Here is an 18,451-nt window from a genome sequence, read left to right as displayed (position 1 = left end):
TATAAATTCCTTTCTAATATGTTTAAGCAAGCCAATGAACATCCTAATTTTCATCAGCTCATTTTTGAACAGGATGGAAAAGTTCTCATTTTCTTATATTACAGTGTCAAATTGGCAGAGTATGAGTCTGTAACTTCCCAATAGAAACATATCATCAGAAGGTGATTTAGACTTGCTAATTTATCTTCAGTGCTTGACATGCACTGTATGAATTTCTAGATTTTTGAGCAAAAATAGCACAGTATACCTCAGTTTTATACAGTATATTTTATGTTTATCATCAAAACATAGTTTAGTAATTCTAATGTCTCGAAATCACAATAGGGAAAAAAGTCACCAAGGACATGTTTTTGTTAATAGTTCTGTTTACTGGCATTTGTTACTGAATAAAGATCATGAAAATGTCTTTTAGATACTCTGTTCAACCTTTATTTGAAAGCACTGTTAGTTACAGATGAAATAAAAAAACCTGATTTCCATCACATACTGTAAAAAATATGTCATTTCAGGTTAAATCTGATTATCCTCATCACTGTAACACAAATATAAGCTTAACTATAACAAAATTGCTCTTACTAGCAAATTCTTGCTTTTACAGTCTATTGGGGCCAATGTTTCATCTATTCATCTTCACAAGAAACCATGCACAGAAATATCTTCAAAACTAAGTTAAGAGGATTTCACTACAAGCCTTCAGTATAGAACTTTAGCTAAATGATATCTTTATATGCTTCTTAAAACAAGTTTTACTATAAAAGCAGTAATTCACTATTTGCAGCATATAGTGTCATAACAATCTCAGATTTCATAGCTGTTAATAAAAATGAAATAAACAGACCAATTAGACTATGAAACAACTGAAACAAAACTAGATGATTTCATAATAGAAAGTAGTGCTTTCTCTTACATGTGGAATTTCCACTGTATTCTAAATTGCTACCTGTTATTTCAGTTAATGGCACAAAACACTACTAGAAAATTAAACCTGCTCCAACAGCTATAACTGCTACAGAAATAATTAGACCATTATAGCATCACTACAAGCAGAAATCAACTAGCAGTTTGGGGTTTACAAAAGGATAAATAACAGGACTGGAGTGTCTGCCTAATATAATATGATTATTTTATTAAGTAGATAAAATGTAGCATACAAGCAGGAAGCTCCATGTCCAAAACCATCTTTTCATGTATTTCACTGTGAATGTGAAATATTTCTGTTTATATACAGAAATTTTAAGAGAGCAAAAATACCACATCAGCATCTCCTCGTCATGCCTATACTTTATAGCATAAAGTTTATGCTATACTTTATGTAATATTTTTTGGCAATTTAACAGTTCACTTAATGTGAAAAGCAGAAAGAATCTACTGTTTCCAAGACTGAAAACCTTTCTATGATGAATGAGAACACAACAAAAAACAGAAAACAGCAATGAAATATGCTAAATCAATTTACAAAATATTTAATTATGGTAATCTCTAATTTAAGGCATTTATGATCAACAGTAAATATGTACTTCAGTGTTCTCTTGAGCTGGTGCCTAAAATGGTACCTATCCACTTGTTCCAGACAGTCTTGGCATTATTCTAATACCACTATTTATACTGAACACAATAAAAATATAGTTATGAAATTATGATGGGAAATATAGTCATATATCCAAAAATATATATAAAAATAAAAAAGTGGTAGAATTTCCTTTTTTAAATAACAACCATATTAATCAGAAATTTGTTTAAAGAGTCCACTTCATTCCTCTTACAGACGGTAATCACTTGGACTCAGCATGCTTCTGGCACTTAACACAGACGAGCTCTATGATTCAATATTCATACTTGTTTTATAAGCTTTAATAATAAAATTATTTTTATATGAACTTCTAAGTATTTATAAATTTGAGGATTCATACAGACTGTCTGAAGTCAAGAAATTAATATTTTCTTTATTGCATTATACCTTAAATCATATATTATCAACAGAATACACCCAAACACAGCTAAAACCTGAATTTTAAATAATAAAAATGCATCTGTAGCAATTTTAGAAACTACTTTTTAAGAAAAGTAAGCAGCTATTTGACAAACTATAAAAATTTAAGGCTTTAGAAATGCTGAAGTTGTCACCTTCCTCAACATAGTAATGGATCATTTGTGTGTAATGCAGTACTTTCACTAATATTTTAACATAAGTAAGTAGTAACAGAAACTAAATAAACCCCATTTTTTTCAGCTACCTATAAAGATAAATAATTGTATTACTGTTGCAAAACACAGTTAAAACTTAACTTCTCCTGCTAAGTAAACCAAATAAAAGTTGCTATAATCATGTAAAGTTTTGCAATAGCAATATTAACATTGGTATTAATGAAGCATGAATGGAAATGCATGCTTGTAAAAGCAAAAGGTGGAAGAAGAGATCAAGAGCTGAAAGAATGGCATGCACTGAGAGCCATGGACATGATTAGCAGCAATAAAACAGGTAAACACTGAGAAGATATTGCTTCCACCAAGACCACAGTGCAGATGACTTGTTAGCAGAAAACTTGTGATGTGACCACAACACAGATGACTCATCAGCACAAGATCTGCATGCCAGTAAAATTGGATGACAACAAGGTTACAACACATTATATGTGCTGTTGCTCTTCCTGTTAATGGGAAGATGCACTGTAGACATAATATATTCAAAATGAGGAAAATATTGACAATGGTCAGCAACCTTGCCTAAGATTTAAGGTGGGTCAGATAAGCTAGAGTCTGAAGCCAGTGATCCCACCACAGAAACTACTGACTCCCAAAGGGCAAAAAGTCTGTCATCACTAGTTAAGAGGAACCCAGAAATAATAGCAAGAACTCAACAGCCAGCATCTTTTATCCTCTGTGAATGAGTGTGTACATAAAATTTATTTAAGAAATTAATTAAAATGAAAATCACCTTCCCCTTTCATGAAGCGTTCCACTGAGTTTTGTTACATTAATTCCTACAATTGGATTATATTATTAAAAAAATTAATAAAATCAATATCCTTGAAAGAGACTTTTGATAAGAAAGTAATGGTGATCCATGTGAAACAGCACATACGTGTAGAACAATTTTTTTTTATTCTGAAGAAAAACAATGAACATTTCTCTCTAAATGAAGACACATTAATATTTTTATTTAAAAGTTGTTTTTAAGCAAAGCAAAAAGTAGTAATATGAAGGCATACCAATAAATAAGATTAAGGAAACAACACTGCATACAAAAGTTCTTGCAGCTATCAAAATGCTTTGGCTAAATTTTTATGTTTGGTTTCATTCCAATTTCCAAAAGCCGGTCTAGTTGTTTTGCTTGCTTGCTGATAGATGAAATATACATTTATTTTTTACAGTCTTAATACAAAATATAGTTTTGTTAAAGCCTAAAATATTTGAAAAGATAAAAATAAAATTCTATTCTCAAATATTACAATTAAAAAAAAGACTGTATAGCAGGGCTTTGGTTTTGTTCCATCAGAAAGAGAATCTCTGAGCTGAAAGGAATTTTTAATTATCATCATCTTGATGCCTGTAGCTGATGCCTGCAAGCAGTTGGTGCTAATTGCTGTAAGGGGCCTCAGGCAAGAATGCACCCAAGGACATAATTTTTGCAACTGTGATGGGTCCATCCCGGGGAGGGCAGAGAAACCAACAGACACCTGTGGGAGCCACAGATAAGAAAGCTGAGAAACTTTACAGACAGAGCAATGAGCCAAGACGAGGCCATATATGACAAAAACCTCAGAGTTCATGGAGAGGACACTAAAATACCTCTTCAACAACCACTAGGGACCACCACAGACCACCAAAAACCCCCATGGAAGCCCCTCAGAGACCCTTCCACAGATTTCAGTACGCTTGCGCAAGGTATTAACATATGCATTAGATCCTCTAGAAATAGGTGTGTACTTCTTGGAAATGACATGAATATTCATTTCTTTAATTGTATATAGTAAGCGTGCTTTTGTCTTTCGGCATGCACGTTAGGTGGAGTGATCCCCCGTGCGTCCAGCGCTGCAATAAAGAATGCCTGCCTCTAAAACGTCAAACTAAGTCTTAGGGGGTTCTTTTGAGACCGAATTTACGGTAACAATCTGTTCCCCAACAGAGGAATCTGACTGTTCTCCCTGTTCTCTTAATAGCCTCACAGATGGAAATCATGAAGCAAATAGGAGGAAGGCAGAGACACACGAATGTATAAGAGTAAAGAAAGGGGAGGAAGAAGAAATTGGGTCTGTTTGCATGTGGGAGGGTTACAAGAGGGTTTAGGAAGGAGAGGGTGAAGTGAGACATATATGCAGAGAAGAAAATCATGGGGGGGTCTGACTCATAGGTTGATATGCACAACAGGAGAGAAAGTGGCAGGGACAGAAGCATTGAAGGTTGCAGAGGAGTAGAGAGAGAAAGAAAAATGGAAGCTGGAAACTTAGCTGAATGTAGGAGGAAAGGATAAAGTAACAGATGAAAACTAGAGAAAGAGACAGGGTCATATTTGTATGAAGAAGAACTGTAGGGGTAGACAGAAGATGGTTTTGGCAACAGGCTGGGTATTGAGCCAAATAGCTTATTTGATTAAAGCCTATCTTACAGAGGAATAAACAAGACTTGAATTAAAAACAGACAGTCACTATCATTGTTAAAAATCTGCATCTTATTTTTAATTTGAATTTGTCTTGAATTTGACTATTTGTTTCTGTTGTACTGATTTTTGACAGTGTGAAGTAAAGATTCAGAACGTTACTGAAAGAGTATAAAGATCTCAAATTGGCTGGCAAAACTCAGCTACTGATGATGCACAACACAACCAATGAGGCAGATCATACACTACTATATTAAAGATTTAAGGGGTCTCAAAACAGAAGTGATTGGAAAAAAACCTGAATGATCTTTTATAAAGATCTCAATGTCTCCATAAGCAGTAGAAAATTGAGTAGAAAATTGAAAAAACCCCAAAACCATACAAAGCAAAGAACACAGGAGCTGAATCACATAACACAAAGTAAAAAGCTAAGTTTTTTAAACATCAGTCAGCATTCCAGGCCTATGAATGGAATCAGCTGTATCCCAGAGATAGCAGGGCTCAGGTAAAACAGTGTATGCATATTTGAGTGAGCCTTAGACTACAATGAGATCTCATTTACTCAAGATAATAGATCTAGACACTCCAACTAGCAGAAAAGCTCAGATAATCTGGATATTATTCACATTATCAACAAATAAGATATACCTACCTCAGTCCTTGGTTCCAAATGGGCTTGTTAGCTTCAGTGCAGCTAACAGCAGAAATATATGGAGTCAGCTGTGATTTGGTGCTATACCCAAATATATCACTACAGAGCATAATACGGAAAATATGAGTAATTCCACAGAACTCAGCTTAGATTTAACAGGATGTATTAGCTGCATCTCAGCACCAGCTATACTGAATCTGTAGGCATTTCTCCACTTGATACCTTGTAGCCCTCCTTTCCAAGAAGGCCAAGAAAAGGGCTTGCTACATCAGGCAGAATACTGGGCTTTATTTGCAAATGCCTCTGACCTAATAAGCCCACTGGAGCTAAAAAGTGCTGTAGTGTACAGAAAGCAGCAATGGAGTCATCTTACTTTCAGAAGAGCTGGAGTGAATAAGCCAAGATGAACCAAAGCCAACTGCAGATACAATGGCATTAACAGGATGCAGAGGTAGCCCAAGAGCCTGAGTTAGGAATGGCTTATCAGATCCTGTTACAGGCATTATAGAAATAGCCATGCTGTTTCTGAACATGCCAGCATATCTGCAGTCATGCAGTGCTGCACCTGAGCTAATAAAAACTGTCACCTCTGACTTGTTTATTCATCAGTGACATAGAGAATTTGCATCCCAAATGATTCTGTCCAAATCTGAACAGCTGCAAAGATGGATGTGATGATCTTGCTGAATTTCACCTTAAAAACTAATTATGTATGTCTAGGTATAAGCTGACCATACATAGCTGAAACCTGAATACAATGATAAATTCAGACAACCTTCTTTTGCCCTTTATATGTACAAGCATAGCTCTACCTGTTTGCAGTTGCAAGTATTCAGCCAATCTACTCCAATGTATGTCAGCATGAGCATAAATAAAACAAGAAACACAAACTCAGTGTCCAATTAATGTGTGGGTGGGTGGGCAGGTTGGAATCATGCATCCATTATCAAATAGAAATTTTATGTTTGCATCAGGAATGCATGCTAGTATTCCAGAGTAACATTTGCAATGCATTTAGTATTACAGTGAAAACCCCAGAAATGTCTGCTGAGGGGAGGGGGGAAGGGGAGGGGAAAATCCCACTAAGAGCAGATCACTGATAGAATACATTAAATAAGGCCTGTGGCCATAGAATGGATTTGGAGAAGAGAAACAAATACTGAAAAACTATTCAGAACTGTATGAGGTACAGATCTGGTATGAAAAGGAAATTCAGTTATTAAATGCTGTATTAAAATATATATGCTAGAGAAAGCTAAATTCAGACTCAGCAGACAAGTCAGATTCTTGAATTGTCTATTTTTGAATGCTTGACTTTGCAAAATGAAAGTTCTTTTAAAAAATTTCTAGGGATGTAAATTTAACTATGTTAATTATAAGAGTGCTTAAATACACAGAAACCTGAAAGAGATAATAGGCTATCTGCTTGTGATTAAAGAGTCCAACAGCTAAAAGGAGAAGGTTATGAAAAGTGTAACTGCAATCTTACTTCTACCATCTTGAATCAATAGTTGGAACTTATGAAGATGTTTGCATCTGCTGTTATTAGACAAATCCTTCTAGAGAGAACTGATACAAGTTCTATAGGATATACTTTTGAAAGTATTTGCAAGTGGTAACTCCACAAGATTATACAACTGCATTCAAAATTCTCCACCCTAGAACACATGATTCATGAACATGAGAAGTTCCTTCTTCTACCTTAAGTCCTTCTTTTAGGGCAAGCTGAAATTCAAGTAAATTGAAATGAACATAAAGTAGGAGAAGAAAGAATTCTGTGGCTTGGGATTGCTTTTTGCATCTGAAAAATTTCATTTGATTTTTACTAGCTTTTCCCTAAACCTAGGAAAAGAAAAAACATCGAGAGTTTAGAGGGTCTCTTGTAATTTGATTTTGATTGTGTGGGAGATTACATGATATATTATGAGCAAGTGAAAATGGAATTAAATGATCCTCATGGTTTCAGTGAATTAAACCCCCTTATTCTGAAATCAGAAATACCATAGTAAAGTTCATGATCAGTGAGAAAAGTTGGGACTAGGAGATAATAGTGAAGAAGTATGAGACAGAAGGGTATTCTAGCTTCTTCTTTTCCATAAAAAGATGCAGGGTTCATTCTGAAAGGAGAAAAGAGAGGAAATGATCTTTAGAACACTGACCAGGGGTTTCTTTTTAGTAGGTAACCACAAACACCTATTGAGATATTTATCTGTGGTATATGTGTCACAAGAAAGAAGAAACAGTTGGTAGAACACTCTCTTTTGTAGTCAAAAAAACAATTATTATGCCTCCTTACTCAGACAATGGTGCCAGTTGCTTATCTGGAAAACAGGAGAACACAACAGCTTTAAAAATATTCCAGTTGACTTTTTCTGTATTAAAATGTACTTTCTGGTTTTATGTGTTGCTCAATACAGGGTTTTTTAATATGTAAGAATGAAGTTTATATTGTGATTGACAATGGGAATATTTTATTAGACAATCATAAAATATTTATTTGTTAAAATATTTGTTATGATCTCTGAGTCATCAGAAGAAATTGTCTTTAATCAATTTACTGGACTCTCTGTCAACTTGATACAAGAATCATGTGTAGCTTAATCTTTAAAAACCCGAAATCTCTTACTCCCATGCTTTCAATCCAGTGGATAAAACTTCACAAGTCCGGGTCATCATCAGTGGTACCATCATGAAAACATGGTTAGAATAAAAAGTTCTGTCTTCTCAAGCCTTCTCCTTTCTCAGTCAATTTAAGGGACTGTCTTTTTCATTAAATGTTGTCTAAGAAGCTAGAAGGACTAGAGTGACCTCATACCAACCAACTCTAGAAAAAGATGCCACAATCTGGTTAAAGAATGTTCCTCCCCTTTCCCCTTGTACAGATTTCTGCAAGGCCCACAGGACATTACTGAGAAATGACCTAGACCCTAACAACCCAGCCAAGAGAAGTAAAATAGGATATATTTGTCCACACATGCATCTCCTTAAAGTAAAGAGAAGTTATAAGACATGCTCACAAATTAGATTAAGATACTTCCTACATTTTTTGATAGGTGATGGACAGGGAAAAATATAACAAAGTCTTTCTCTATTGGAGTATTCTATGATGGATTGACACTGAGTGGATGTATGAAGTTAGTTCAACATGGCCAACAGCAAATTTAGAAGAAACTGAAATGTAAGTAAATGATGGTTCTTTTTCATTAACATATATAATTTCTGATAGACATTTTCATTTTGGTTATATATCTCCAACGTGCTCTGCTACCTTATTTATTATTTTCGGTTACTCATTGCTATGTCAAGTGCTAAGGCTTGGACAACAGGCCCAAGCCTGAGTTGACCTATAGATGAATCCTGTATATTTTATAACTGATAACCATTGTGCTAACAGGTATTGTACTAAGTTATAACAACCCACTTATGCTGGTGTAAAAAGTGCTAAAGTGTTGAAGTACTGAAGCCTGAACAACAGGCCCCGAGCTGCAGCTGCTAACTTAGTATGTGATCATTAACAAAGTATGTACGCTCACTAGTGAAAGATGCAGCTGGGACAGAATATAATCAGTAGTGAGGATGAAACGCTGAGAGAATGTATCCAACTTCCCTTGTTTAGCCTTGTTCAAGGCTGAGAACCCAAGTGTTTGGCCTTGTTAGACACTCCCTTGGTTTCCCTCCCCGAGCCCTGGCCAAGCTTTGGGTGGAATCCAACAGGAGAATGAAACCAGAAACCGCTTGCACCGCTTGCAGCAGCTGTGCCAGACACTGTCGCTTTAATAGAAGAAGTTCAGAAACATCCAGGAACTGGGTACGCTGTAATAGATTTGGCTAATGCATTTTTTACCATCCCGATTGCAGAAGAGCATTGGGATCAATTTGCCTTCACATGGCAGGGCGGCAATACACTTTCACTAGATTACCACAAGGGTGGTTGCACAGCCCCACTATCTGTCATAGAATTGTAGCTGAACATTTAGATGAGATACAGCTGCCTCCTCACACACAATTAAGTCACTATATAGATGATGTTTTGATCCAAGGAAATGAAGATGAGGAGGTACAACAAGCTCTTGAATTAGTGGTAAATCACATGAAACAGAAGGGTTGGGAAATTAACCCTGAAAAAAAATCCAAGGACCGTCTCAGACGGTAAAGTTTCTAGGAATTCAGTGGCACTGTGGGCATCGAGAAATACTGCCTAAAGCCTGACAAAAAATTTTTAGATTTTGCTGTACCACAAGACAAAAAGAAGCTCAAAGGTTTATTGGGCTATTCGGATTCTGGAGGCAACATATTCCCCATTTAGGATAAATTTTAACCCCTTTGTATAAGGTGACAAGGAAAAAATATGAATTTGAATGGGGAAATGAACAGCAAGCTGCTTTTGAATTAGCTAAAGAAACTTTTCAAAAGGCTTTTGATTTATGGCCTCTGCAGAAAGGAGAAGTGGAGTTAAATGTGTCAGTAAATAGATGCCCAAAGATCACAGCGTTCTGTCCAAAGGCTCCAACAATCAAGCCAGCCCCACATGGCCCTGACCACCCCAGAAATCCATCTCCTTTGCCAGGACAACCTGTCTTAGTCGAACTCCCCACGGTGGGAGCAGTACCATTGGTATTGGATACCCCAATAAACAAGTACACCTGGAAAGCCAAAGATGCTCATGGAAAGGAGCACAAAAATTAATACAAGGTGGATTATCCCATCTTTCTAATTATAACCCACTTCCGGTTCTCAAAATGAACCGAGAAGCTTTTCTTTCCTTTTTCTTGCAGGTAAAACCCCCCGGAGACAGATATCCTGAGTCACAACAGGGGATCCTTATGTGAATTTAAATTTTTGTATAGTGTTGATGTTCACTGTCTTATTAATGTTTTTAGGATGTATTGTCTATCATTGCAAAATTGCTTTGGGTGACCCCTTGATTCAGGGGGAAGCTCCAGCTTCCTAAATGTTAACCAAGAATGGGAGGAAAGGGAATTTGTGGTTTTATGTCATTCTGTTGCCAGTATTATGAGCAAACAATAGATACCAAATCAGGGGAAGGTCCCTTTGCTAATGGGGCCTGGACTTTAAAAGGTCATTACTGAGCCCATGAAGGCGAGATGGAAATACCAAGGCCTAAACTATACATGCGCTCTGGGCTGGGGTGTGGAAATACATCTTCCTGCTGCGTAGGCAGACCCCAGCTCCAGCGAGCCAGACCATCTTCAGCTCCACAATTGACAACAACAACCAGAATTTATCCCCTTCTAATACTTAATTTTGTGGCGGTTGCTCTGTTAGCTCTTGCTATATTTTCTCTTGTGGTATGTAAGTGTTCATCTTGTCAGTGTCCATGTAAACTGTCTTGTAATTGTGCTTATTCATGCAGACAACCACCTTCTTCCCCCAGTCCCCAAGGACCGGGAGCACATCCTTAGGCCCAGCCTCAGACACATTTTGGTTAAATATGTTTAGTTAAAATATTATTAATTGACAGGGTTGTTGTTACTGTTACCTTTATTATATGTTTGGTTAAAATGTTGCTAACCATTGTTAGTGTTAATATTGGTTTATTTGTTATTTGTAGTGTTGTTGCTCGTTTACCTTTGTTTAAATCTGGGATTGACATTTCTAGGCCCAGATGACGCATGTGCTTTAGGATAAGGGGGCGTGGAAACCAATTTTCCTGCTGCGTATGCTGACCCCAACTTCGGCAGAGCAGGGCAGCAGACTGCGTGGATTGCCAGGGCCACAAATACTCAGTGGTACATTGCCAGAACCACGGAAGAATAATGGATCACGTGTTAGTGGTGATTCCAATTTACTATATAGTCTTATAAAATGTTTTGGTTTTGTAGAGTTAGTTAATTTTGAGCATGACATATTTGTTAGGGATGTTGTTAGATATGCTTGTTAACTGAAGATATTCATATTTGTTAAAGATATTATTAGTTACATGTTTATTAACGGAAAATTTATATATCCGTTAGAAATGTTATTAGTTATCATGTTGCGTGCTATTTCTATCCTTTCTCTTTATATCTCTATCCTTCGTGCCACCACGAGGACAGCGATGTCGAGCCACGGGATGGTGTAAAAGACTGTGTTAGACTGTGCTTGTCTTGACATTGCTGCTGCTCCACTACCACTACCTGGCCTCAACATCCTGTCACCACGGAGGAGTACGCTCTGAAGGAGATGAACTGTCCCCGAAGAAACCGCCATATTTGCCTGAAGCCACAACAAGGACACCCTTGGCAGTGCCTGTCAAATTGCGCTTGCACGCGAGCCAAGTGAAGACCACCGTGAACACCTGGGCCTGTGAACATGGAAGAACACGGGGTGGCATGTACAATGACCTCCGTGGAAATGGACACACTCTTTGAAGGAATTGTGGGGACTAGGACAATAAAAGGACTGCATATTCCTCTCTCAGGGCTCAGAGCTGAAATTTTGGGATTTTGACATCACCTCTCTCTCGGCGGAGCTTGGAGCAACCTTATAACCTGTACTGAGACTGAGACAACGGAATGTCGCTGGATTCGTGGTGGTGGTAACTGATCTTGCTGCATCTCTTCCGTTTGCTCGCTTAGGTATTCTGACTCTTTCTTCTTCTCTCTGTCCTATCGCTATTATTGCTTGTTATGGGAAATAGAGCTTACGAGGTTGTGTGGCATCTAACCTCGTTTGTGTCTTAAGTTCACTCCTAGGATCATTTAAGAACCCTCCCTGATAGTGGATCGGGACATGAGGCATCATCAACTGATGGATGAAAACTAATGTCACTAATCATAGAAATGGTTTGAGAGCCATGATTCACCTATAGGTCAACGGACCTAATGAAGTGCTAAGGCTTGGACAACAGGCCCAAGCCTGAGTTGACCTATAGATGAATCCTGTATATTTTATAACTGATAACCATTGTGCTAGTAGGTATTGTACTAAGTTATAACAACCTACTTATGCTGGTGTAAAAAGTGCTAAAGCATTGAAATACTGCAGCCTGAACAACAGGCCCCAAGCTGAAGCTGCTAACTTAGCATGTAGTCATTAGTAAAATATGTAAACTCGCTAGTGAAAGACAAAATATAATCAGTAGAGGGGAGAGAATGTATCCGACTTTCCTTTCGCAGCCTTCTTCAAGGCTGAGAACCCAAGTATTTGGCCTTGTTAGAAACTCCCTTGGTCTCCCCCCCGAGCCCTGGCCAAGCTTTGGGTGGAATCCAACAGGAGAATGAAACCAGAAACTTTCCGCTCAAAACAAAGATGCCAGCTATTCTGGCTTGTCGATCTCTGGTATATAAGGCTGGGCCCGTTCACAGCGACTTTGGATGCCTCACCTATGGGTGGACGCACCGCGTAGGATTTCCCACTTGCCGGGACAGGCTCTCCAAATCCTCGCTGTAACCGGGGCTGCCCAGCGCCTGCGGGTCTGGATGATGATGATTATATATGCAAGTGGTGATGTATTTCTCTTAATTACTATTCTCTCTCTCTCTCGTGTAGTAATGATTTGATGCATTACTCTGTTTGTTGCTTTAAGTGCACTGTTCTGCTTCTTCTTACTGCATGTTCTCTGTATTACGCTGTTACATTACTTGGTTATCACTAGTAACGTACGCCTACTCCTTTCACTCTGGTGTCCGAGTTTAATTGGTATCCTTAATCAGCAAAACAATAGGGCTGTTGAAAGGTGAATGAGTCTTGCTGATCACCTTCTGGCTTTCTAGGGAATCTCGGTTAGTACGGTACTGTCACCGGTGCACCGTCTTGGTGGCAATTGGCACTCACTGCTCTTCAACCTCAAGCAACCCCACCACCGAGGGGTCCTCTGAGAGGCCGGGTAAGGTGGACAATTGCTCAACCTCCTCCAGGGCAGCTATACCAAAGGCCCACCGGTACCCTTTTGGGTCTTTAAAGTACCCTCTCCTGAGGTAGTCTATACCTAGGATGCACGGGGCATCTGGGCCAGTCACAATGGGGTGCTTATGCCAGTCCTTCCCAGTTAAGCTTACTTCAGCTTCTAATAGGGTCAGCTGTTGGGATCCCCCTGTCACTCTGGAGATGCAGATGAATTCGACCCCACTGTGGCTTGATGGCATCAGGGTGCACTGTGCGCCAGTGTCTACCAAGGCCTTATATTCTTGTGGGTCTGATGTGCCAGGCCATCGGATCCACACCTTCCAGTAAATCCAATTATCCCTTTCCTCCACCTGTCTGGAGGCAGGGCCCCTCTAATCCTGCTCACCATCACTCACTTGATCTAAGAGTGACTCCTGCAGGAATGACTTCCTGGTCCCCTCAAGAGGGTCAAGCATAATGTTGGCCGTTCTATTCTGTCTGGGGGATTTCCGACTGGACACTGGAGCTGCATCTCTCTTGGAAGATTCCCCTTTCATGGTGGTCTTCCCTTTCAGCTGCTGTACTCGTGCAGCTAGGGCGGAAGTGGGCTGTCCATGCCACCTTCTCATGTTCTCCCCATGGTCACGGAGGAAGAACCACAGGGTGCCCCGTGGTGTGTGTCTTCCACTGCCCTTCTCTTGGGTGGGGAAGCGCCTGCTTCTAATAGCTGAGACATCGGCCCGTGCAGGTATAATGTAGGACATGTCCTGTTCCATTTTCTGAAGCCTCTGAGACAGTTCCTCTACAGCTGAAACCAAAGCATGTTGGGAGAAAGGGAGACTTCCCTCATATTGCCAGAGCTGGATAATCAGTTCATCCACTGTCTGAGTCTGGGTGTCTCGCCACCAGGACGCTACTGCTAATGCTTTGGAATGTGCCTCTGGTCCACTTTGCAGGAACTTCTGCCACATCAACTGTGTGCAAGGGGCCTGATCTGGATCCATTGGTGACCGCTCATCATTCAGATCACCATAGACCATGTCAAACACAGCCATTTCCCTGAGGTTCTGAATGCCTTTCTCCATGTCAGTCCACTTGCCTAACCAACATAGAACATCATCCTTGTAGGGGTACCTCTCCCTCACAGCGAGCAGGAGTCGCCTCCAAAGGCTGAGGGTTTGAGCCTGTTTCCCTATTGCCTTGTCAATACCAGCCTGCTTGACTAAAGGTCCCAGCTGCTTGGCCTCTCTCCCCTCCAATTCCAAACCAGCAGCTCCACTATCCCAGCATCGGAGCAGCCAGGTGCAAATTTGCTCGCCTGGAAGGTGGCTAAAATCCTTCCGCATATCTCGCAACTCACTCAGGGATAGAGATCAGATGGTTACCTCCGGCTCTTCCTCCTGCTCTCGTGATGGGCCTGGTTCATTATCACCCTGTGCACTGCGAGGGGATTTTTTGGTATATTTGGTTTTCCGCATCGGGGCAACTGATATTGCTACTGCTTGTCCCTCTGGCTCAGCTGCTGTGCTGGTGGAGGCAACGGGTACTGGCACTGCCTGTCCCCCTGGCCCAGCTGCTGCACCAGTAAGTTCACTTTCAGACCCTGCAGCCCTTTCTCCCCCTTGAGGGCAGTGATCAGTGTTAAGGGCGATGCAGTAAGCATGGGCAAGCCCCCAGCACATCGCAGCGAGCTGCATCTCCCGGGGTTTGTCAGATTGGCAGCACACCTTTTCCAAACACTCCACCAGTTTATCAGGACTCTGCACTTGTTCGGGAGTAAAATCCCAGAACGTTGGGGGTGACCACTCACTCAGGTACTTGCCCATCTTCTCCCACACCCCTTGCCATTTATAACTATCTGCCCCGGGGCAGGTTTCCGGGTGGTGCTATTGTTGGAGAAGTACCGCATGGCCCAAAACAAGATCTGGCAGACATTTAGAAAGCACAGTGCCGCAAGCACACTGGCCTGGGTGCTCCAGGGATAGCTGAAACTCTCAAAAACCAAGAGAATCTCTTCCCTTGGCTCACTCATGGAGGGGGTGAGACCCTTAACAAAAGCCCAGGCAGCAAACAGATACCGGTTCACCCCCACAAGCAGCGATACAAGCATATTATAAGCAGTCTGCAGCCAGTACAGCAAAACAAGACCCTTGACACATTTTCCACCGAAAACAAACACCAGCACTGGGAATGCACAATGGATATAAGGATTGATCCAGCCCCACCACGCAAGCAAGTTGGCCAGTATTGCAAATGTTTCTTATCAAACAAATACAACTAAAACCAGAAAAATCACACCTAACAGATTGCTCTAACACACCTTCTCCTTTTGTCCTTATCTCAGCCCTCTCGTGCCCCACGTTGGGCGCCAAAAGTTGTGGTGGTTTAGTCCCTGCCGGGGTCTGAGACCACGCGGCCGCTGCCCCTCCCCCACAAAGGGAGTGAAATACAAAGCCCCGAGACTGAGATAAGGAAAGGTTTAATACAACAGAGCAACAGCAACACAGCAAACAACAACAATAACAATAACAGTGATAACAATGAACAGAGCAAGGTATGTACCGATACAGCAGTGAGAGCACCGGCTGCGCCAACCACACGATCACCGATTCTTCCCGTGCTCTGGCCCCTGGACGTGACATCAGCATGGTATATGAATAACCCGGCTAGAGCTTCCCCCCACTGCTGGGGAAACTTAACCCTATCCTGGCTAAACCAGGACAACATGTATTTGGGAAATAAGAACTTTAGAAAAAGTGTAATTAAACAGAACATTAAAAATCCTAACACAGGGAATTCCACACTTTATGGAATGGTTTCTAATGTTTTCTCAGAGAAGAAACTGTCATTTATTAATCACAAACTTTCACTGCTGTACACTTACAAAATACAATTCTAACTTAAATCATGCCATTTTTTGTCATTAAAAGGATTTTAAGAGTTAATCTGCTTAAACATCTTCAACTGTAAAGACATATAAGACAAAGCACAGATAAAGAAGATACTGAGAAAACTGAGTGGTGAGTTGAAAGTCAAAAAGGCCACCAACATTTTATTCTTCAAAGGGCAGCATTAAATATCAAGTCAAAACACTAATAATAATTTTAGATAATCTCAGCTAAATTTGTCATCAGAGAACCGAAAACTAGTAATATCAGAGTCACTGCTTTTCTGAACGGATCTAAGTGTTTTGTCTGTCTTTGCCAAGTTCTGCAGAGTTAGCATCCTTATCTTTTCTAGCTGATTTGGCCAGTCTCACGGTGTGCTAGCCAAGTTTTAACTGTCCAAAGAACACAGAAAAGTGTGATGGTTCGAGCACAGTGTAACATTATGGAGGGCAGGCAAGCATGGAAGTTATCCAGAGGACTTATAGCCCAGAAAAACATGATAGAATTAAGAAGTTTCTTGCAAACCCAAAGTCAGGAGACAGATTTTTTTTTTGATGGATTTGGACTGCAAACTGGGCATGAGAATCAGTGAAAGACCTCCACTAATTCCTTCTCTAATTATATTAGTATTTTTCAACAAGTTGCCCTAGACTCTGAAAACCCTGAACCAGAATGATAAAGTTATTAAAAGATGAGGTTTTATATTTATTAGCAGAGATGTCTAGAGAAGCTGATTACCAGTGTATGTCCTAAAAATTGTCTCAGGACAATGCTGTTGGTTTCCATTTTAATAAAGTCAATCACATGTACTAATATAATAATCTAATATAATCTAATGGAATAAAGGCAGAAAATTCCAATAAATCAAAGATTTCATCAATGCATTTCTACTATTTAGTACTCAGGAATTATAAACAGTCTAAATATTTACTAAGTCTTCATGAATTAAATGGTTCTTAAAACAGCTTGCAGTATAATTTTGAAGACAAATCTAGCAATATATAAAACAAAGCGTTGCATATTAATTAATACCAGAGGCTACCAAACCCACACGTTCCAGCTTCTGAGGGAATCAGAGTGATACAGTTTCCTGAATCTAGTATCATTCCATCAATTTGAAACTCTTTCCAATTGTTGATGAATACTATGAACTGAAGATTAAAAAATAAATCAAGAGCATCTGAAAAACAATTTTGCTAAACAATGTATTTTCATAAAGAGAAAACCCATATGAAAGATAATCCAAATTTGAGTTACTAAAATAGAAACACCACCCAGTCATTAAGTTTCTTTAAATACAAGTATAGCATTAACAATATAACACTATTGTTAAAGGAAGTATTATTTAATATCTTTTCAGGAGAAAAATGAAGATATGGCAGAGATACATTGTAGCAAATTCTACTCTTGAATAGTTACAGAAAAACTCACAACAGATTTGAATAGCTCACTCCACTCCTAAGCTGATAGAAGCTAAGATCTCCAAAGATTTGTAACATGGGTGATTTCTGAGATCAGTCATAAGAATGAAAATAAAAGCAAATAGAAAAAAAAATTTACACTATGGAAACAATACATATGAACATATGCTGTGAGAAAATTAAAAAAAAATACCTGAAACAAGTTCCATAACAATATAAATAGGTTGTCGTTGTGTGCAAACTCCTATGAGTTTTACAATATTAGGATGATCATACTGTTTGAGTATTCTGCAAAACATACAGTAAATTTATTATATTAATAAAATTTATTGTATAAACTGATTAAGTATCATAGGAAAATATCTTAAACCCTTAATATTATTTTAATGGAACATGTCATTACTGTTATCATAAAAAAAATCAATATAACAGATCATTTGTCATTGTGTTTGAATGAGGGCACATCAACTCACTTATAAATCAAGACTGAATGCTATATTATTTTTATTATAATTCTACTATTTGTCTACATGACAAAACTGAAAAATGGCCTGACAGAACTGTAGTTCCTCAAGAACAATCTAAAACAGCATGCTATAATTTACAAGATGTACATTTGAAGAGCTAGGAAGAATTCTGTAGAAGCATTAGAACTTTTAAATGTTTCTTCTACTATTTGCTAAGTTTAACCATGTCTTCTTTTTCTCTTTTTCATAAGAGAAAGGGTAAAAATACTAACCTACTTGGTACATACGTACTTAGACACAGTACATTTATTTTTCTTTCATTCTAAGACTGTTCTTCCAGTGGCAGGCTGCTTAGCAAATGAAGCATCTCTGCAGTAGCTGAGTTATGAGCCCTTTAAAGATATTCAATAGCTGTAATGGCTGATATTTGTGATTTATATAATGTCTTATAGTTTTCCATATTGATCATACTATTTTTTGAGTAAAAATGAAAATATATCAAGTTCCATAGCAAGAAGAAAGATAATTTAAACAATTTTAAAATTATCTTGATATACCTCCCTACCCTGATGAAATTTATATACCCTGAAGATATTTAT

General features: G+C 38.9%; 1 protein-coding gene across 5 annotated transcripts in view; it reads right to left on the bottom strand.

Moving 5' to 3' along the window:
• Positions 1-18,451, bottom strand: part of LOC141917798 (tyrosine-protein kinase Fer-like) — a 216,578-nt gene that overhangs the window by 21,154 nt on the left and 176,973 nt on the right. For 3 of the 5 annotated variants that reach the window (XM_074811324.1, XM_074811323.1, XM_074811327.1), the window contains one exon: positions 17,579-17,673. The exons of 1 other annotated variant lie outside the window; for it this stretch is intronic. In XM_074811324.1, the coding sequence (XP_074667425.1) occupies positions 17,579-17,673 (95 nt within the window). Of the gene's footprint in view, positions 1-17,516; positions 17,674-18,451 lie in introns of those variants that run through there. One more of the 5 variants, XM_074811325.1, reaches the window with a different exon arrangement.

Source organism: Strix aluco, chromosome W (assembly GCF_031877795.1).
Source record: "Strix aluco isolate bStrAlu1 chromosome W, bStrAlu1.hap1, whole genome shotgun sequence".
Classification (NCBI taxonomy): domain Eukaryota; kingdom Metazoa; phylum Chordata; class Aves; order Strigiformes; family Strigidae; genus Strix; species Strix aluco.
Note: the sequence above shows the minus strand (reverse complement) of the source record. Positions and strands in the feature narration are given on the sequence as shown.